Raw genomic sequence first — 23,240 nt, forward strand, 5'->3', positions numbered from 1 at the left:
TGTGTGACCGTGCATCTACACCAATTATGCTTAATAAACCGACAACTTGTGGGGTCATGTAAATGCATTAAACAGCTTTTCTTTTGCCATTGTATACAAGGTGTAAGGTCACAAACAGCTTAAGATTAAACCGATCTACACGGGTAGATTTTTGCCCAAAACCCCGATTTCGCATTGCGTGTAAACACCTTTACCGGTGTTCTTAATGACTTATCCACTGTAGGCCTTTTCACGGTTTGATGTCAAAAGCGAAGAATAACATTTATTATTTGAAGTCTCATGTAAACATGGTTTTCTTGTTTTGTCTGATTTTTTTTTTTTTTAAATAAGCTGATTTTTGGGAGTTGTCCTCATACTGGTGTACATGTACACAGGCTCATTGTTTCTGAAAAATTTGGCCAGTTTGTATATTTTTCTCCGCCAGTGAAAAAGGTTCCAAAAGACTGGAAAACATGCAGGAGTGATGCATACAAACTAGTAATGTTGTAAAAGGTATCATCACTCTTGGAACACCGCTTGTGCAATCAAATAAGTCTACTGTTGAATAAATCTAAATTGTCATCCTCAGCCACACTGCTCTCGAGATATCTGCATTGGTCATTGAAAAAACAATATCGCTCGATCACTAGTAAAAATCCAAAACCAATATTGCATAGCATGCTGGTATCAGGATATATATGATACCAGGATGTATATGGTGCATTTGATTCCAGTGTTTGAGTGCTGCACATACCCAGTGCAATGTATTTGTTTGTTATTTAGGCTGTGGTTGATATGCAGTGGTGACTGTCTATTTGGGGCTGTTTGGGGAGCAGGTAGTCTCACAGGACGTGGTGTGTTTCCTCAGGTTGTGATATCATACTGTTCCGGCCTGTCCTGTGGTGTTTCAGCTGGAAGGCGAGAGTGGGTGAGGGAAGTGGAGTGGGAGGGTAGAGAGATATAGACAAACAGAGTGATGTTTTACATGGAAAAAGAACCAAAACTAGATAAAGTGAAGAACAGCCAGATACAAGCAAATACAGGCTTCAAAGGAATTGCGTGCATCTGGATTCTATGAAGACATTAGTATTTGCTTCAAAGGGCTAGTTCACCCAAAAATGAAAATTCTGTCATTTACTCACCCTCATGTTGTTTCAAACCTGTATGACAATCTATCTCCGGTGGAACACAAAAGGATGTTTGTGTTAGCCTCAATCACTATTCACTTTCATTGCATCTTTTTTCTGTACAATGAAAGTTAATGGTGACTGAATCAGCCTAACATCTTTTGTGTTCCACCAAGGAAAGAAAGTGAAATGAGTTTTGAACAACACGATGGTTAGTCAATGATGAAAAAATCTTCATTTTTGGTTTAACTTTCCCCTTTAAGAACAGTTTGTGCTTCATCTTAACAACAGCAGATACCTCAATTGGCACCATTGCATGTCTTGGTGCACAATGACAGTGATTGCCAATGACTGCTGGAACGGTTCACAGTCTACATGTAAACAGCAGTCCTTATGCGTGATGCACACTATGTGACAGTAACTAGACCATGAAAGGGTCCTCACTACAGTCTGAGCTCATTGCAGAACTGGCCTGGATTCTTCTGCCATTGTTCTCACTGTCCTGCAGAGCCAAAATCCCCTGCTATCAGATGATGTGTAGGGTCCTGGAACCCTACAAACCCCCCACAGCGAGCTCAAAAGAGGGGGTCAACCTGTCAGGGCTCCTGCCTTTATGGGATTAAAAACAGAGGCACAAAGCTAAGGATTTAGCCCAGGCACCAACTGAGTCCAAACTTTTTGGCTTTGATTTTATTGTTGGGACAGAATGTAACACAATGCTAGAGCTTAGTTTGTTAGCTTTGGTGAGTTAGAAAGTGCTTGGAGCGAGGCAGAGATATCTGTACTGTTCATTAAGGAGGCATTGATGTGTGTCTTTGTGAAGTTTATTTTGAATCTGGAATAGTTTTTGCCTAACCTGCCTCTCAGTTCTATTCAAGTGCTATTATGGTGTATAGAGCCTGAATGAGAATAACGCAGACCCCGTTTTTGCCTTCTGGGTTACCTGGTCACAAATTGTGATCCAAACTGATCAATCCACTTTTGGAGGTGGTCATATATGCATGTGACCACATCGCATTTATTTTGTAAATGCTAAATGCGTTTTGGTCAGAGCTGTCAGAATTAACGTGTTAACGCATGCGATTTAAAACATTTTTAACGCGTTAATTTTTCTTAATCGCAATTGACGCATTTACCGTTAATACAGCACTGGTGTGAAGGGCGGAACGTTTGCAGTGTGTCCGCCCAGAGTCATTACATTGACATGCCACAAACAGACACACCACAGCACCAGAGCCCCTCTACCAAGGGGAGCCTACAAGCTTAGGATAAAATAGCATAACGCGGCGGTCCCATAGACATTCTATGTGTGGTACTGTCGTAACACGCTAGTACACCGTTACGCTCTCTCCTATGATAGAGGAGGTTGTTATCTCAGTAAATAAAAGAATCTCTGACAGTGCTTCCCTCTCAATGATAAAATGATGGAACAAGGAGCTTTTAACACTATTTGATGTACAAAACAAGCTCAGATGGGACTTTTGATAGAAATAAAGTATTTTTCAGCCTATTTAAGGCGCTTTAATATTGTAGAAGATGAGAGTTTTAAGAGATTTAATGCCCATTGCAATGAATATGCAACCAATGGGGAGACTAGCTCTTTCAATTTGTCAACCTCCCACTTAGACTTTGGCAAAACGTTTAATGTTACTTGAATTGGTGATATTTTAGTGCATTTCCATCTTTATACTGTGGAAAGCTTTGTTTGGAAAATGTTAATAAAGCACTATATTGTTACATATTGTTTTGTTTTCTTTCCTAAGATGGAAATAAATGCATTTTGACAGAAGTTTATATAGTGTCAAATTTCAGCACTTTCAAAATCTGCAACTAAAAAATTATGCGATTTTAAAAAATTAAATCGACTGACAGCACTAGTTTTGATGCTTTTTGGACAACAAAGAAAAAACACACACTTGCCTAACATGTCATCAAAGGTTTAAGTTTTGCAAGCAAGAAACGGCTTTAAGAGAAAACATCCGTTGGGTCAGAAATTTTAAAAATTTCACCTGTCCTTCCCAACGGCTTTCTGGCTACCTTTGAAATGAGTAAAGCTGTTTGCACTTAAACCCCACAGCAGCTGCTTAGCATCAACAATACCCTTCTCCTCATCCAGAGAAAATGTTTTCTTCTCTCCCTCCCTGAATGACGAGAGGAGCTTATTACAGGCGTCTTACGCTCACTGGAAAGAGGCCAGTGCTTTTCCTGCAGCGCTTTTTCATTTCCATTTTGAGCAACTCTCACCAGTCCTCAGCATTTCATCCAGCTTCGGAACATTTGTGTCTATGTGTTCTTTGTTCACAAGCAAAGCTATTGTAACATAAACTACCAGGATGAAGTAACAGACCCAGTGTTGTTTTGAGCCAGGAAGAAGCTGAAGTCGTTTGGTCTGCAGCATTCAAAGGCTTGACACTGTGCTCAGCTGATAACGTTTCAAGCACTGTGGATGACCTGTTGCTTATGTTTCTATGCCTTTCTGTCGAGTCACGGTGCTTTTCTTGAGAAAATGGCCTGGCACATAAAGAGAGGTCACATCGAAAGGTTGACCGTAGGAATAGATGACTAATTGGTCTTGGCCATTTCAGTGAAAACACAAGCTTGATGGTAAAAACAGTACTGAATTTTGGATACTAGGAAAATAGGATTTCCTGTTATTTTGCTTATTTTAAGTTTAATGTGGGTGAAATCACTGCCTATTTATTGTATTTATATTTGACGTATTAATGTGGCATTTTGGTTGCATGTAAATCATGTATCAGTGGTCGTACAAACCGTCAAATATTTGCAGTCATTTGTGTGTCGGCACTAGGACTGGGTAAATATTTTGATTTTCCAGTGCATCGCGATCTTTATATCGATTCTTAAATCCCAAGATCGATCTTTTACTCTGTGAAACTTTCTACAAATCACTCACATGAGACCAAATTTCGCGCTCTGCGACTTAAAATATATCATTATTAGCACTCAGCAGTAATTGAGTAGTATAGTGTTCAGCATCCTTTCACTGCATGTTGAGAGTAAAAGTTTGATTTAACTCTGTGTCCAAAAGCGAGATCTGCGCAATCCATTTGTCATTTAATGTCTCATTTAATATCCTGTCTGTTCTTTACAGTCAATATTTGATCAAAAACAAGGAAAAAATAAACATTCTAATCACGAATAGCACGGAAGAGGTAAAGAAGCCATTAGAGTCATCTATTGTTTATATGTGCTAATTTACAGACGATCTTCACAGAACTGCTGGCCCAGATTTTCTCGACTCGCAGACATGCACCTGTCATTGACTGTACTAAAAAGGTATCACAAAGCAGTCGTAGTGTGCATGTGTCAAACGTGTTCGGAATCGCTCGCGGTCAAAACAGCTTACTTTGAAAAGCAATGCTGTCGACTGGGCACGATCTGATATGGCACGCAGAAAAACTTATTATACCCGAGCCTTTTAAGACACTTTTAAATACATTTTTAGCTTATTTTCTACCAATCAATGTAAATTCTTGTAAATAGTATAAATTAGTAATTAAACAACAATTAATATATATGCAATATAATTTAATATTTATTGATGGAATACATGGATTTGTACATTTTTTAAAAGCTTAAATGTGACATAATGAAAAACAAATCAAATATTATTTGTAAAATGAATATTTACATAATGTACCAAGTTAAAAGGTCCACTGTATAATTAACAGCATTAATTGAGAGATCATTTCTTTCATATGTAAGCAAAATGGACATTATAACTGAAATATACCTATATGAATCAATATCTAATTTAAATCGAATTGAGAGCTTGTGAATCTGAATCGAATCGGGAATCTGTATCAATACCCAGGGTAAAAAAAAACAAAACAGTGTTTACAAATGTAGTTTGCTGAAACAATGTTGTTGATGTGATTTGCTTATGAAGGTAATTTTGCAATTTATTGGGAAATCTTGGGTGTACCAGTAATGAAATCCCAAAGATATGGTATAATAATCTACCGAATCATCTTGGAATGTAACAATTACTTTTAACAGTTTTAACAAACATTTTGGTTCCCTTACATTGTCTGTTAAACACATTTTATTGTAGAATTAATTGCATAAAGCTATACAGTGTTACCACTTTTATTATTGACTAGGAGAAAAGTTATGACATCAAAATTATGACACAACATTTTTAAGAAGTATTTTGGCACTATATCTATCTAGGTCGCTAATCAAATGTAGTGATTAATCAGATGATATTTGGCCATTTTGTGATTAACTGCATAACTGTGTTTGCTTGGTCAATTAACCGAAGTAATTTATAATTTTATTTATCACACATTATACAATTGCGCACATACAGTGAAATTCTTTTTTTCACATATCCCAGTTAAGCTGGGGTCAGAGTGGCATCTTGGCAGTGCTGGGGCTTGAACCCCCAACCTTCTGATAAGTAACCCAGAACCTTAACCACTGAGCCACCACTGCCCCGAAGTGTTAACATTCCCTTGTGTGAGTTCCAAAATCTACCACTAGATTTGTCAGTGGCTAGTCAACACTTTCTGTTTTAAGGTTTTATCTTTTCTAGTTTATGCAAATTTCAGTAAATATTGCATAAAATAAGTGTATGTTTCACTTTATAAATTTCGTGTACATCTGATTTGCTGTTGTTAATTGTATTGTGTATCGGCATTTATATAGCTCATTGGCCATCCTGCTTACTAGATATCGGTATCTGAAAATTTCATTTTCATTGAAAAAACCCATATCGGTCGACCACTTATCAAATGTATGTAAGTTTGTGACATGAACCCGTTAACTCATCTGCAAATAGGTCTGATTTCCTTGCTTTCATTGACACACACAAGATGCTCTTTGGATCATCAGGTTTTGCACAAACTTCCATGCCTCCTCGATTGCATGCTATCATTACAGCAAATGGAGCACATAACAAATACTTAGATTCCAATATATATACATTGTATTATTGTATTTTCTCCAGTCAGAGAAAGACTATACATTGCATCCAATACATCTGATAGTGTGACGGAGACAGTCCATTGGGGATTACAGTGGGGTTGACCTGTGATTAAATTTGCTTTCCTCTCTGGCTTTAAGATTTTGTACCCACTCAGATTATACATTTGACATGTAAACCTGGATGATTTGAGAGTGGATTAAATAGATTTAGCTCTTTGGAGGTGCTGTAGTGCAAGTGAAGTAGAAAATCATTTCACACAGTGAATTTAGGATGGCTTTAGACAGATTTATTAGTTCAGTGATTGTTTAGGTAATAAACGGTGCTACAAAGGTTAGGGCTGCAAAGCTTTGGGACGCTCCGTGTCCTTGCTGTGAGTTCATGAAGTCAATGTTATTCTTAAGCCTTTTAAACACTTTCACAATGCTAGGTAATGCCCAACACCATTCAGAACACACTACTCTCCTGCATCTGTGAGTCTTTAATGCCTCTGTCGAGAAAGGAAACACGGAAGCAAACAGAGAGCTCCTTATGAGTGCTGCTCTGTCCTTCTCTTTCTGTTGAGGCTGGAACATTTCGTGGAGCTGATTGTTGGAACTGGGGCATGGAGGGAGAGGGAATGTGTGAGTGTTCATTAAATACAAACAGAGTTCGTTCAGAGTTTCCCCCAATGCAACAGTTTCTTAGCACTATCTCTTTGTCCTGTAGTTTATCAGTGGCTAAATGTTTCCAGACGTTCTTTCTCCTCATAAGGGAAGAGGAAATAGACATACTTAAACTATGGTAACCTACTATGAAGGACACCGACATCGCGATAAGCCGCCTCAGGTCATGACATGGCTAATCTTTTGTGCGGACAAAAGTGTTGTGATGTTTTTCAAAAGAGGTCTTTCCTAGAGGTCGGGGAAAAATTTATATTTCAAGGTATTGCAATGTTTTACCTCACAATAATGTATTGATATTCTACCTTAAGATATTTTCAATATTTTTCAAATTAATCTTTTTGAGAAAAATGAGACTGACCATCACTTAGAGCAAGTGTGTGAGAAGAAAGAACCGACTTGCATTAGGTTAACAAACACTCAGTTATTTATATTTGACCAAAATGCAAACTCGGAATGAGCTAAGAATATATGTATACAACTTTTGAAAAGATGTCTGTATACATCTTCTGTACAGCCAGACTGCAATGTCTTTCATGCAATGATAAACACACTGGAACCAAGGTATGTTGTTCCCACTTTTCTCATTTTTTTTTTTTTAAACGACATTGACGTACCTATTCTTTACGCTACTTATTAAGTTCAGCACTTATTGCGCAAAGCCAAGTCACTGAATTGCAATGAAGATGAATGAGAAACAAGGTTATCACAGGTTTGGATCTCAGTACACTAAATATAAAGAAGCACCATATTATCATATCATGACCCAGATATAGTATTTAAAAAAAAAAAAAGAAATTCTCAAGTTCTCTGCTGATTCCCACCCTAGTCTTTTCTCACATTGTCAATGTTTGTTATCTTTTGCAGTCTTGCAAACAAAGATAAGTGACCGTACCTCAAGGATGTTGTATTATGCTAGATACATATTAGCAAGGCACTCCCCAAAACAACCTCCAGGCCCCAGTAGTTTGGGGTGGTGTGTGGCATAACAGAGGGCTGGGTTTATTTTGTGGGGGTTTGCTGCGGTTAGTTTGTGTGTTGTCGTGGTTAATGAGTAAAGCATTAGTGGCTGGTTAGAGCTGTAGAGAGAGGGGCTTCAGGACTTTGAACTGTAAGCAGAGCAGACATAAATCCACCCACTAATGAGTTACTGCTTTGTTAGGCTAGGAATGATCTTACATTGACACACACACATACACAAAGAGCTAGTATGTCCTCGTCCGGATGTTAGCTAATCACAGAGTTTGCAATTACAGTTCCACTCCATTAGGGCACAGGTATTTCAGACACTGTCTTTTATGGTCTCACACTGGTGTATCTTACCTATTGTAGGGCATAATTACTCTAAGGCGACATCCACACTAATACAATATAAAAATGGTTGAAAACAGATTGATTTTGCTACGTTTACTTGTGAATAAATCACTCTAGTATGGTATACAATGGGGCCTAATGCTGCGTTCACATCGTGTCGGATTAACTGAAATTACAAGATGACAACTCTGAGCTGTTCACATTCTCAGACCTCGGTAATTCTTTGTTTCTGTGGTAACACTCATAATGCCAAAATGGCATTTTCAGTGTTCAAAATCAATCATCATTGCTGATTACAGCAAAATATTAAAAAACATTAATATTAATGCATTCATTCACCTCTATATGTTCTTGCAAAATGTTAAGGAACAAAGAAAGAAATCCAGGTAACATTGGCTATAATAAAATGCAATATCAAACAGAAATATATGTAAACTACTTTTAACTGTTGAGGTCACTGCCATTTTTGGTTCTTTTTATATTACGTTAAGAGGGTCTAGTCGGAGCTTTCATAGAATTCTCGGATATAATTCTAGAATTTGCTGGAATCTTGGAATTATGCTAATTCTGACATGACGTGAACACACCATAAGGCCTACGGTGGCCTGGTGTGCACAACACAACCAAATTAGCAAAGCAAATAAAAGCTGTCAGCACTATGAAATTAAACCACATCACAACTGAAAAGCAATAACACAATGGAAACAAGCCACAACACAACTAAATTAAGCCACAACACAACTGAACAGCCATAGCACAACACTAGCATGTTTGCATGTCTCAGCCAGGACACACAATTTTATCTAAGTTATGTCCAGTAAGTTTTGTTTAGTTATAATTCAAGCATAGTCTTTTTCCACATTTATACTCAATGGATGGCCAAACCTGTTATGTTACATTCCCTCATGCAGAGCAAATGAACTACCTGCTCATCCAGTTCTGGAACCATCCATGTTTTGTGTAATCTTTGAGCTGTCACCAACAAGATAAAGAGACCATCGTTGCATGACAGTTGTCTCTGCTTTAAACCTTTCAGTTTGTTAACTGAAAAGCCCCACAAAAAGCTCTGACATGCTGCTTTAGGTGTCACAGGTCATGGGTTTCTTGGACGTCTAAATCGCAGATTGAGTTTGGAATTACAAAATGTGTCCGTAGTGTTGTATACACACAGTAGCTCAACAGGGCAGTCTCCCCTATTCATAAAACTTGGCGGAGAAGAATGCTGGGTGCTCTAGTACTGACCAAGCAGAAGCCAAATCCTAACAAAGAGACAGCCACCAAGAGAGCACAGCCTAATTAAAGAATTCGTTCATGTTCAGAGACGTCTGGTAAACCTGTAACTTATCAAAAGGCTTAAAGAATCGGGAAACTATATAATGTGTCAGGTTGAGTCATTGAGAAACTGGTGGAGACATGCTTTGCTAACTCTGAATGGATGGCACAAATGAACTGGACAGGGCCGTTCAGTTTAACTTCACCACTGTTCCCCCACTGTGACTCACTGCATTTATATTGGCCCACATCATTGAAGAGGGTGTCAATAGGTCAGAGGCCTGTTGTCTCACTCTCACTTCTATTTAGACCGATTCAGTGTCATGACTTTATGGACTTGCATCCCACAGCTCCTCCCAGTTGTGTTCAGGGTCAAAAATTAACTTTTTTTTTTAGCCAGTGGCTGATGAATTTTTTTTTTTTTTACTGCCCATAAAAACGTAATTTTTTTTTTTTTTTTTTTTTTTTTTTTTTTGGCTGGATTATTTTTCTTTTATATAATTGTGACAAACAGCGCAGGTCATTGTGTCACTAAAAGCATCACATACAAGATCTCTCTCTTCGTCTCTCTCAACTGCACCTGACAAAAACAAGAAGATTTTGCCATTTTGTTCCTCCTATTTTTGTTTTGGTGGCTTAAAGTGAGAAATATTCTATAGAAGTGTTGCCACATGGAGTTCTAGAGAAAATAAAACTTAAGGCATCTTGGATAAACTTCAGATAATACATTTGGTAAAAAGAAGTCGTTAGAAAAAAATCTCGTTAGAAGACATGTAAATGATTTATTTTTAGCTGATGGCCTTTTGAATCGTGCTCCACTTACCTTCAGTGAGGGTCCGACACTACAAAAAATACTTTTCTTACTGAGTTTTGTTGTCTTGTTTTCTTTTAAAAATATTTAAACTAGAGCGGTCAAAATTAACATGTTAACGCATGCGATTCATTAAAGTTTAACTAATTAATTCTTCTTAATTGCGATTGACCCATTAACCGTTAATACAGCATAAAACAGCATAAACACTGGTTGGATTAGGGCGAAACCCTTGCGATGTGTCCACCCGGAGTCATTACACTGACTGACGCACTAAAAACACACACAGCAGTGATTTAGTCAGTGTCAGTGATAAAGAGATGGGGAAAGGACCTCTTAACGCTTTTGTTGTACAAAACAACCCAGATGGGACTTGTGATAGAAATCAAGTATCTTTCAGCCTAAGAAAGGTGCATATTAATTACCACAGAAGCACATCAATTATTAATTATCACCAAAATGCAGAATGAGAATTGTTTTGTTTGCAAGCGCTTTTCATGTGGAGTTCAAAGCGGCACTTGATGCTGGCACTGACGCCCTGACATGAATCATGAACACGACTTCATGATTGCTGTAACAAAGCAGAGAGCCACAGTCTACCGGCAAATTAATATTGTGGAGGATGAGAGTTTAATTGATTTCATGCCCATTGCAATGAAAATGCAACCTACAGTATGTGGAGACTAGTTCTTTCAATTAGTCAAACTCCCACTGAGACTTTGGGAAACATTTAATGTTACATGAATTGGTGCTATTTTAGTGTATTTCTATCTTTATACCGTGGAAGGCTTTGTTCGGAAAATGGTAATAAAGCATTATATTGTTTTATATTTTGTTTTCTTCCCTATGAAGGAAAGAATTTCTTTTTGATAGGAAAAGAAGTATATTTAGAGTCGAATCACTTTCAAAATCTGCAATTAACTACAAAAAATTATGCGATTTAATATCGATTAAAAAAAATTATCGACTGACAGCACTAATCTAAACATTCTTAAAACAAGATACATTTATTTGAGAAGCAAAATGTCTTATCAGAGAAATCTATCAATTTTTTTAACAAATTAAAAACACTTTATTGTTCTGACCCCACTGTCAAATAGTTTTTTCTTGTTTTAAGCATAAACCCACTAAATATTGTTCTATTTCCCTGAAAACAAGAATAACTTAAGTCATTTTTACATTTACATTTATTCATTTGGCAGATGCTTTTATCCAAAGTGACTTACAAAAGAGGGATACATCATAATCAATTCATCTTAAGGAGACAGTGGTACAAAAAGTGCTGCATTACAAAGTTTCACAAGCATCAGAATAGTAGTGAGTGCAACAAGAATATACAGTACTGTGCAAAAGTTCTAGGCACTTGTGAAAAATGTTGCATAGTGAGGATGTCTTTTAAAAAATAATGACATAAATAGTTTTCATTTATCACTTAACATCATACAAAGTCCAGTAAATATAAAAAAATCTAAATAAATATTCGGTGTGAACACCTTTGCCTTCAAAACAGCACCAATTCTCCTAGGTACACCTGGACACAGTTTTTCTTGGTTGTTGGCAGATAGGATGTTCCAAGCTTCTTGGAGAATTCACCACAGTTCTTCTATATATCTATTATTTTATCTTGATATGCTTCTGTCTCTTTATGTAATCTCAGACTGACACGATGTTCAGTGGGGGGCTTTGTGGGTGCCATGACATCTGTTGCAGGGCTCCCTGTTCTTCTATTCTAATCTTTTCTGTTTGCAAAATAATGTTTGGGATTCTAACATTTATATTTCCTATTGAACCACTAAAGCTGAAGATATAAATAACCTTCTTAAGACAAATGATTTTGTGAAGCATCTTATGTGCCCAAGACTTTTGTACAGTACTGTATATAATTTTTATGTATTTATTTATTTTATGAGTGAATGGTTAAGTGCTCATGGAAAAGATGTGTTTTTAGCTGTTTTTTGAAGACAGAGAGTCAGTCTGCTTCAAGGATGGTGTTTGGAATATCATTCCACCAATGTAGTACAGTGAAACCGAAAATCCAGGGAAGTGTTTTGGTGCCTCTTTGTGTTGTTACAACAAGGCGCTGCTCATTAGCCGACCGCAGGTGGGAACATAGCTCTGCAGAAATTATTTTAGGTATGCTGGAGCAGACCCAGTGACTGTTCTGTATACCAGCATCAGAGCCTTGAATTTGATACGTGCATCAACCGGCAGCCAGTGCAGAGAGACAAGGAGTGGTATAACATGCGCGCTCTTTGGTTCATTAAAGACCAGACATGCTGCTGCATTCTGGATCATTTGCAGGAGCCTAATTGTGCATGCAGGGAGGCCTGCAATGAGAGCATTACATAGTCCAGTCTAGTTATGACAAGTGACTGAACAAGGTGTGGCATGTTCAGAGAGGAAGGGTCTTATTTTCCAATAAGTCATTCTGCTTCTCAAGGATGTTTAGACATTTTTATTGGAAAATAAGACAAAAATATTTTTTTGCAGTGTAATGTTGCAGTTATTAATAAAAGTACTGACCAACTGGCAAGTGACGTTATATTTGCTCACCAAACCCAATATTTACTCGTATTCGGTGCTTTGCGCATGTTCGATTTTGAAACGTTATTGTCATTATAAGAGGTTTGAAAGAGGATGTTGCGCATAAGGTGCAGTGTTCTAAAGTAAGTGTATGTAACCTATTTTAGAACAATGCCACAGCCAGTAAGGAAAAAGAGGAAGTGGAGGCAGCACGGAAGGTGTCTGAGGGCAAGACGGGCCGTCTGTCTCAGGAGGTGGAGCGGCTGCACAGGAGGGCACAGGAGCTGGAGAACGAGGTGGCCAAACTCAACCGCATTATTGATGAAGCCAAGCTTCAAGAGAGCAAGCTAGGGGAACGAACAAGCCGTCTGGAGGTGCCTTCAACTTTCTCTTTGTCTGTGTGAAAAGAAACATGCTTACATTAAACATACACACACACACAGCCTTAAGGCAATGGATACACATTGACAACTGGCAGAAACGTGTTGTTCTGTATGTGAGAGGTCCATTGCATTTTATTTATTAGATCAACAGGAGGCAATTTCCTAGACAATGATTAAGATTGTCATTAGTGGAATTCCATCAGCAGTGATTTCCCATTAATTATTCTTTTTAGTCTGGGGAAAAGGCTTTATCTGTGACTATAAAACCAGCCCCAAAGATGAAGAACATCTGTAATGTGTTTGTTTGTATGAGCACAGAAAGAGAAGAGACAGTTGGAGGAGTCTCTCACTGAGGTCAGGGAACAGGAAGAGGAAATGACCAGAGCAAATCGGGCGCTTAGCACTCGCCTAGAGGATGTGCAGGTGAGACCTCGGAACTCCTACATGCATAAAGAATACATTTTACAATTGTTATTTCTAGGCCTGAACAAAAGTAATTAAAAAGTCTATGGTAAATGTAGACCTTTCTAGTTATGTTCTACTCTATGTTCTAATATTTTGTAGGCTAAAAATATGTGTGCAATTACTTAATGAAAAATCATGGAAATTCATTGTTCCAAAGGTGTGGGAACCCTGCCTTCAGACAATAGAATTTAATGAATTTGTTGTAAATAATGTGCAAATCGAAGTTGTTGGCTTAACAGTCATATTTATAATAATGTTACTTTTAAAGCTTCAGAAATGTACATGTTTTTTAATTTGGGTCACACTGTCTTAAAACTGCACAGTCTTAAAACCAGCTTAAAAATACCAACTACAAACTACTATTTCAATAATTGGCTTAAGGGCAGCCATAGTATCACTGTGTTAAATGACATATTCCCTTCCACAGAGAAACTTGACCAAGATGACTCAAGAGCACCATGAGCTGGAGGAGAGACTGAAGGAGGAAAGAAGTCAGAAAGAGCAGTTTAAAAACACTAAGAATGAAATTGAAGATGAGAGGAGGCTGCTGGACAGGACCATTGAGAAATTACAACGGGAGGTGAGATAGACATGGATTAAACAAATGTGCTGTTTTTTCCTGTTAGGGTCTTAAAGGATTCATTTCTGTGTGATAACTATTTCTTTAATAAGCGTATTAATAATCTTTCATTTAGCTGTTAATATATGGTTTCTTTTCAATTTCCTTAAATGTACACAATCTCTGCTGGTTATACAGCTTTAGTTTGATATGTTTCACAGAAACCTGAGCATCTCCACAACCTGATTGATCTCTAAGGAATTTGTTTTTTTTTTGTCCAACTTGTTTTTCAATTCTTGGTTTTTCTCTTTCTCTCTCCATGTGTAGATGAATGAGATAGTAGAGGCATCTCAGAGCTCAACTCAGGAGCTGCAGGAGCAGATATACATGTATAAAGAGAAGAACCGGAAGGAGATGGCGGAGCTGCAGAAGCAGCTGAGAGAGGGAGGACAGGAGCTAGAGAAATCACGTCGTACTGCCAAGACCCTTCAGGATGAGGTGGGTGGGAGAAGGCAAAATGTCAACAAAGTGTGCAAAAACTACCTGTTTGAAACAGTCGCCATAACGGTGGATGGTGTGCCCTCCAAAGCAATAAACCATACCCTTATAAAAAGTGCTATGGTAGTATCATGGTATTTAAATGGTACTCTAAGCAACTTAAAAAGATAACCATAATATTACCATGGTACCTGCATAAAAATCATGGTGTTACCATGGTACATGTTCAAAAAACATTGTATTACCATGGTATATGTTAAAAAACATGGTATTCAAGTACAGTACTTGTCCAAACACATGGTATTACCATCGTATGTATCTAAAAACATGGTATCACCATGTTCAAAAAACAGGGCATTATTATAGTGCATGTCCAAAAACATGGTATTATCATAGTACATGTCCAAAAACATGGTATTATCATAGTACATGTCCAAAAGCATGGTATTATCATATTGCATGTCCAAAAAACATGGTAATATCATAGTGCATGTCCAAAAAACATGGAATTATCATAGTGCATGTCCAAAAAACATGGAATTATCATAGTGCATGTCCAAAAAACATGGAATTATCATAGTGCATGTCCAAAAAACATGGAATTATCATAGTGCATGTCCAAAAAACATGGTATTACCATGGTACATGTCCAAAAACATGCTATATCATAGTGCATGTCCAAAAAACATGGTATTACCATGGTATGTCTAAAAACATTGTATTACCTTGGTACATGTCCAAAAAACATGGTATTATCATGGTGCATGTCAAAAAAACATTGTATTACCATAGTATGTCTAAAAACATTGTATTACCATGGTACATGTCATAAATAAACATGGTATTACCATGGTGCATGTCCAGAAACATGGTATTACCATGGTACACGTCCAAAAACATGGTATTACCATGGTGCATATCCAAAAAACATGGTATATCATAGTGCATGTCCAAAAACATGGTATTACCATGGTGCATGTCCAAAAACATGGTATTACCATTGTGCATGTCCAAAAACATGGTATTACCATTGTGCATGTCCAAAAACATGGTATTACCATGGTACATGTCCAAAACATGGTATATCATAGTGCATGTCCAAAAACATGGTATTACCTTGGTACATGTCCAAAAAACATGGTATTATCATGGTGCATGTCAAGAAAACATTGTATTACCATAGTATGTCTAAAAACATTGTATTACCATGGTACATGTCCTAAAAAAACATGGTATTACCATGGTGCATGTCCAAAAACATGGTATTACCATGGTACATGTCCAAAAACATGGTATTACCATGGTACATGTCCAAAACATGGTATATCATAGTGCATGTCCAAAAACATGGTATTACCTTGGTACATGTCCAAAAAACATGGTATTATCATGGTGCATGTCAAGAAAACATTGTATTACCATAGTATGTCTAAAAACATTGTATTACCATGGTACATGTCCTAAAAAAACATGGTATTACCATGGTACATGTCCAAAAACATGGTATTACCATGGTACATGTCCAAAAACATGGTATTACCATGGTACACGTCCAAAAACATGGTATTACCATGGTGCATATCTAAAAAACATGGTATATCATAGTGCATGTCCAAAAACATGGTATTACCATGGTGCATGTCCAAAAACATGGTATTACCATTGTGCATGTCCAAAAACATGGTATTACCATGGTACATGTCCAAAACATGGTATTACCGTGGTACATGTCCAAAAACATGGTATTACCTTGGTACATGTCCAAAAACATGGTATTACCTTGGTACATGTCCAAAAAACATGGTATTATCATGGTACATGTCCAAAAACATGGTATTACCATGGTACATGTCCAAAACATGGTATATCATAGTGCATGTCCAAAAACATGGTATTACCTTGGTACATGTCCAAAAAACATGGTATTATCATGGTGCATGTCAAGAAAACATTGTATTACCATAGTATGTCTAAAAACATTGTATTACCATGGTACATGTCCTAAAAAAACATGGTATTATCATAGTGCATGTCCAAAAACATGGTATTACCATGGTGCATGTCTAAAAACATGGTATTACCATGGTACATGTCCAAAAACATGGTATTACCTTGGTACATGTCCAAAAAACATGGTATTACCATAGTATGTCTAAAAACATTGTATTACCATGGTACATGTCCTAACAAAACATGGTATTATCATAGTGCATGTCGAAAAACATGGTATTACCATGGTACATGTCCAAAAACATGGTATTACCATGGTACATGTCCAAAAACATGGTATTACCTTGGTACATGTCCAAAAAACATGGTATTACCATAGTATGTCTAAAAACATTGTATTACCATGGTACATGTCCTAACAAAACATGGTATTATCATAGTGCATGTCGAAAAACATGGTATTACCATGGTACATGTCCAAAAACATGGTATTACCATGGTACATGTCCAAAAAACATGGTATTACCATGGTGTCTAAAAACATTGTATTACCATGGTACATGTCCTAAAAAAACATGGTATTATCATAGCATCAAAGCTGCATGATGAATAGAAATAAGAGCTATTTTGCAGTTTGTCTGAATGGGAATGCAGATAGTAAAATAATAATTTGTTCAGGAAGGATCTGAGCTTAACATTTGTCCTGTTGAAAATGTATTTGTAAATATGGGAATTGAAGGTGGTAGTATCTACCCAAAGTAAAACCTGCATTTCCTGAAAGATTGGATGTTTCCTTCTAAGCTGACATGATGTACCATGTATTTCCCAAGAAGCACAATGGTTAGTTGGAGCTATATTTGAATTTAAACTCCATCAAATGCCATGTTAAACATAATTTGCATAACTTCCATTTAATTCAGTCTCTCTGTCACTGTGTCTGTTGACATGGATATCAGCATATCAGCTCTCTGTGTTAAATCTTAAGTAAACCTCTGGAATGTTCCCCATAGCCATTAATCATCGGCCGACATTCTTTTGGCAGATCAGATTTTTCAATCACTTCAGCTCTTATTCACAGTGTATGTCCAGACCTTCAGTTTATGTACTCAACAACCCCAAGTGGGACTGAACTCTAACCTCTGCTGTTTGGATGCAATTATGTGCTTTAACCCTGTCAACACTGTGGCATTTAAGGAATGTTATTGTTTGATATGGGAATCAGGCATTATTGGTCAGGCACTGTGAATGAGGTCCTGTGGAATAGTGGGGACAGAAGTACCCATCCCCCAAATCTCATTAACACTTTATGAGCAGAGAACAAGAGTGAAATGTGTTCTGGATTCAGATCTGACTGGCTGTAATTCCAGTTCTTGATTCTTTGGGTTAAATGCCAGTTAGCAAAACAGTGTTCAGAACATTATTGCAACCAAATGTGCTGATATGTGTAGCTGAAGCAGATCTAGACAGGTGACCCAATGCTAAAAATGTATTGGTCAACACGTTTTGGTTGTCAAGCAAAAAAGAATCGACACACTCACCAAAGACAAAAACGTTTGTTCGTCGTAGTCAGGCGAATGTTCATCCTTGCCTGTGAAATTTCAGCTCATGAATGTAGAAGGGAGGAGAGTGGGAGAGAGCACATGTGTCAGGAATAAAGCCAAATAAAAGAGATGTTCCCTGCATGTGTGTGTGAGAAGGAAGAAAAGGATGTCCTCTGAGCGATGACCTACCGACACCTCATCCTCCCAGAACTCTGACAAAATCTCTCCTCATTTAGTGCATGACCTCACTTGCACAGCTGTTTCCTCTGGAACTATATACCTATCGCTTACCTCTCAAAAGCACAACCAAATACTCTCCACATGCATACAGTACACACTTAAAGCGGTGTAATTTCTGCGGCACTAACGTCAACAAACAGAAAGAGGCTAATCGCTGTTTTCAAGCAGATTCCTGAAAATTCCCAGTCTTACATTGGTTGTGTAAACAGATGGTCCCACCCCAATCTCACACCATTGGTTGAGCCAATGTTGGTGTGTTGAGCTGGATGGGCCGCTCAAACAAAAAGGGATGTTTTGATAGTTCCACAGAGCCACAGTGTTGCACTTTTTCTTTTTTTTTTTTTAATAGGTAAAATTAACCTACAGATGTCTTGCATATTGGTGACTCTGCGTATTAAGCTGGGATATGAGAACAATTTTATCGGGGGGGGGGAAAATACACACTTTAAGGCAACTTATAATTTTCTAAATCTTTATTACCCAGTTTCTTATCATAAATAAAAATATAAAGCTCAAAACCCCCTGGAAATCTGCACTTGTGTTTGCATCATATGTGTGTTAGAAGTAAACTATTGGCAAAGGCAGCATCTTGTGGCCAATACTGTAACTGCAGGATAACTAAAAAAAAAAAAGAAAAAGTGCACATAAAAAGAAAGAATTTCACACACAGCATGCACATCATTGTATAAATTTAATAGCAGTGATGTTTAGAAGGGAGATTTCTTATGCGGTGTAATTTAAAGTGATTTTTCACCCAAAAATGAAAATTCTCTCATCATTTACTCACCCTCATGCCATCCCGGATGTGTGTAACTTTCTTTCTCCTGCAGAACACAAACGAAGATTTTTAGAAGTATATTTAAGCCCTGTAGGTTTTTTCAATTTAAGTGAATTGTGACCAGACACTTTGAAGGTCCAAAAATCACATAAAGGCCACATAAAAGTAATCCATAGGACTCCAGTGGTTAAATCAATATCTTCTGAAGCGATGCAGTCACTTTGGGTGAGAAACAGATTAATATTTCAGTCCTTTTTTACTATAAATCTCCACTTTCACTTTCAGAATGTGAAAGTGGAGATTGATAGTAAAAAAAAATGACTTTAATATCGATCTGTTTCTCACCCACACCCATCATATAGCTTCAGAAGAAATGGATTTAACCTCTGGAGTCATATGGATTACTTTTATGCTGTCTTTATGTAATTATTGGTGCTTGAAAGTTCTGGTCACCATTCACTTGCATTGAAAGGACCTACAGAGCTGAAATCTTCTTCTAAAAAATCTTCATTTGTGTTCTGTAGAAGAAATAAAGTCACACACATCTGGCATGGCATGAGGGTGAGTAAATGATGAGAGAATTTTCATTTTTGGTTGATTAATTTCTTTGCACTAAATATGGCATTACATTGGGCCATACATCATAGCAACATAAGTTTTTAAAGCGTGCAATGGTATCCGTATTCATGTTTTGGGTATGACTGTGTGTAATTTTAGTCGTAGAACAAAACAGGAAAGTCTCTTCAAGTAATGTTTAAATTGATTCAAAAATGAAAATTGTCATCATTTACTTACACTCATGTCGTTCCAAAACTTTATGACTTCAGTTTCTTCTGTGGAATACGAAAGTAATGTTAGGCAGAGTGTTTAGGATTGACAGACTCAGTCACCATTCACTTTTATGTATGAAAATAAGATTGTGGTGATTGAGGCTAACGTTCTGCCTTACATCTCCTTTTACGTTCCACAGAAGAAAGTCATACAGGTTTCATTTTTGACCACGTATGTACCTTTTTTACTCATAAATGGAGAACTGCCACTCTAAAACCCTTAGAAATGAGTTCTCCAGGTTGTCCTACAGATTAGAAATCCACCCTCCAGATTGTTCTACAAATTGACATCATGACTGAACAGCTCCAATCCACAGCTTGAACACTCACAACTGTCCTAGTTAATATAAAGTTGTGTTTTCTGTGTATTAGTTGGCTCGTGTGCAGGAGGAACTGCGTCAGTGTCAGAAGGAGAGAGATGAGTCTCTGCAGAGAGTAAAGGACCTGGAGCAGAAGGTCTTGGATCTGGAGATCGATGCCGAGACCAAAGCCCACTCAAATGACAAAAGCAGACAAGCCAAACTTCTGGAGGTACAGCACCGAAAGACACATTTCTTGTATTGAATTTCTTAAATAAACCTAGTTTGAGTGGTCAACTACTAGGTATGTAGTGATGTAAATTTGCCTGAAAAGATGTTTCTATCTACTAACAGGACCATGTGTCTCAGCTAGAGATGGAGCTGGTGGAGGAAAGGCAGAGTGGGGATATGCTGATGGAGAGAATAGACAGAGGGAGAGAACAGGTGAGAACATCATTTGATTTTTTAAATGTTGCCGTCTTTACTGTACTAGTCTCGGTGAGTCAGACTTTTGACTATCTATATAAACTCTGGTACACTTTACAGCTTATTCTGCTAAGACAACAGAAGAAATGAGCACAAAATGAAAAAGTACTGATTATTTCATAGATATAACTAAGAAAACATTCTGAAAAATCACTGCAGTGCTCACAATGCAGGCAGTAGAGTTTTTAAACAGGTCAATAGATCTATTTCTTCACGGGTACTTGGAGTCCTTTACAAACACTGTTAAATCTAGTCAAAACACAAGACACAGTTGAACAAAACCAGCCCCTTAATCCAGTGTGTGGTTCTGCTTTTGAAAATTGCACTAAAGATTCAGAGTTAATTCACACCAGAGCAAAAGAAAGATGGCGTATGAGAGAGAGAAGAGAGTGAAGGGTACGCTGCATTGTAGAGCTTGCGTAATCATTCTCATTGGCAGCCTTCCTCTTTGTGAAAGAGTGCCTGTCCAAATTTCAGGCATCAATTAAGACCTCTTTCTAAAGATCTGCCTCAGCCAAAATATGCAAGAGGCCGGGCATCTCGGAGCTCGCTCTCGCTCTGAAACGATTTCAGAGAAAAGTCCAGAATCAGAGGTTTGCTGTAAGAGAGAGAGAGCCACAGAGAATTCTTCCTTCCCAACTGATAAGGCCAGGAAAATTTTGATATCTGAAGCACAGATGATGCATGTTTCCTGAGAAACAGGGCCCGGTTTCCACCATGTCAGTCATAAAACTGTTGCTAAAGTGCTTTTTTTTTGTTTTGTTTTTTGGAAATGAGGCTGATGTTTGTGTGTACTTGGAAAAGTTTCTTTAAAACGAGCTATTTATTTTCAAGATCATGCATCAAATGGTTACACCTATGACTCCTTGAACTTTGAGACTTTTGTAAAACTTTCAGCGCAAGTACCCTACATTTATACTCGTGCTTTATTGTTTCAAGCTCAACTTTCGCAAAAGCTAAACTGGTGCATTGGTCCGATTGCACCTGTCGCACCACATTTAGACCCCTTAAAAAACGGGCTGAAGATGTGATTAATAGATTATGAAGGAGAGGAGCGTGTGAGCTTTTTTTAATTGTCCGGAAATAGAGATTCGAGGCAAACATAATGACACAATAGTGTTACGCTAAGGCAGAGGTGAGTTTCTGTGGAAACAGTAGAGGGCTCTGCGGAGACGGGGGTGGATTGGGTGGATGTGGGGTGTCAGGATGGGCGCACCTGCATCCATGGCAGCAGGTGCAGGAGTGGCTGTCTAAATGAGAGTAATCTCCCGCTCTTTATCTCTCTCTGTCTGTGTGTTACTCTCTCTCTCTTGCTCGTTCTCTTGCTTTGATTAGTTTCAGTGTGTTTTCTGCTCTGCTGACGCAGCGCCCTGCAGGGTAGAGCGGCACACACAGCCCATTCCTCATCCATGAGCCCCACTGTCACATGCTAATTGGCATAAAATATCATCCACTCTTAACGCCTGGCACCAGACAAAAAGAGCCATCTTCTTTCCATCGATCGCTTTCTTTTTCTCCTTTTCAAGTTTATCCTTTTCTTTCTCTCTGAAGTCTTGAAGCGAGTATCTCTTTGTTCTTGAGTAGGGCTTAGTTGCTAACTTCTCAGTAATTTTGTACTCATTAAAATTTTACCCCTTAAAAAATGAATAGTACTTTTTTAAAAATGCTTTAAATTATGTACAGATACTACTGATTTTATGTTAGTAACCACCTATACAGCACAACAGTCTGGTTCTGGAAGTAAAAATCCTATTTGTTTTCTCCATAGTCAAGTTTACTTTTATCGATAACCTGTAAACATTTAAAGACAGACCTGACATGAGCTCCGAGGTTGTTAATCAATGGGATATGCTTCTGTTGAAGTCGGTATTTAAACTTTTTATCGTGATTTGTAGCGAAGGTGCTGGTTAAAGGAATAATCCGGGTTCAATACAAGTTAAGCTCAATCGACAGCAATTGTGACATAATGTTGATTACCACAAAAATGTATTTGACTTGTACCTCTTTTTCTTTAAAAAAAAAAAAAAAAGAAGAAAACAATCTGGGTTACAGTGAGGCACTTACAAAGGAAGTGAATGGGGCCAATCTGTAAACGTTAAAATACTCACTGTTTTAAAAGTATAACCACAAGACATAAACAATATGTGTGTTAACATGATTTTAGTGTGATAAAATCACGTACTTTTCTGTGTAAAGTTACAGCCAGTTTTACAACTTCATTGCCGTGACGATGTAATGTCAACAAACCCTAAAATGACTGTAAAAATATCTATTTAAACAACTTTTTAGCTCAATTAATACATGAGTTTTAACAGAAGAATTAATGTGTGTTTTTATAAAATTAAAAGCTTCACATTTTTGCCTTTTAAATCCTCAAAAAATTGGCCCCATTCACTTCCATTGTAAGTGCCTCATTCTAACTTCGATTTTTGCTTTATTTAAAAAGAAAAAGGAGGGATGAGTCAAAATAATTTTTTGTGGTAATCAACATTATGCCACAAATGCTGTTGATTGAGCTTAACTTGTATTGAACCCAGAATATTCCATTAAGAACTACACTATTCATGATCCTGAG

General features: G+C 37.5%; 1 protein-coding gene across 2 annotated transcripts in view; it reads left to right on the top strand.

The window, feature by feature from the left end:
* cgnl1 (cingulin-like 1) overlaps positions 1 to 23,240 on the top strand; it is a 238,340-nt gene that overhangs the window by 15,458 nt on the left and 199,642 nt on the right. For both annotated transcript variants that reach the window (XR_007898753.1, XM_051712876.1), the window contains exons 9-14: positions 12,804 to 13,010; positions 13,338 to 13,442; positions 13,912 to 14,064; positions 14,371 to 14,541; positions 20,253 to 20,411; positions 20,534 to 20,623. Coding sequence is in view for 1 of the 2 variants with exons in the window: in XM_051712876.1 (XP_051568836.1) it covers positions 12,804 to 13,010; positions 13,338 to 13,442; positions 13,912 to 14,064; positions 14,371 to 14,541; positions 20,253 to 20,411; positions 20,534 to 20,623 (885 nt within the window). In the remaining variant the exon portion in view is untranslated. The remainder of the gene's footprint in view (positions 1 to 12,803; positions 13,011 to 13,337; positions 13,443 to 13,911; positions 14,065 to 14,370; positions 14,542 to 20,252; positions 20,412 to 20,533; positions 20,624 to 23,240) is intronic.

The sequence above is a fragment of the Myxocyprinus asiaticus genome, chromosome 2 (assembly GCF_019703515.2).
Source record: "Myxocyprinus asiaticus isolate MX2 ecotype Aquarium Trade chromosome 2, UBuf_Myxa_2, whole genome shotgun sequence".
NCBI classification, from domain to species: domain Eukaryota; kingdom Metazoa; phylum Chordata; class Actinopteri; order Cypriniformes; family Catostomidae; genus Myxocyprinus; species Myxocyprinus asiaticus.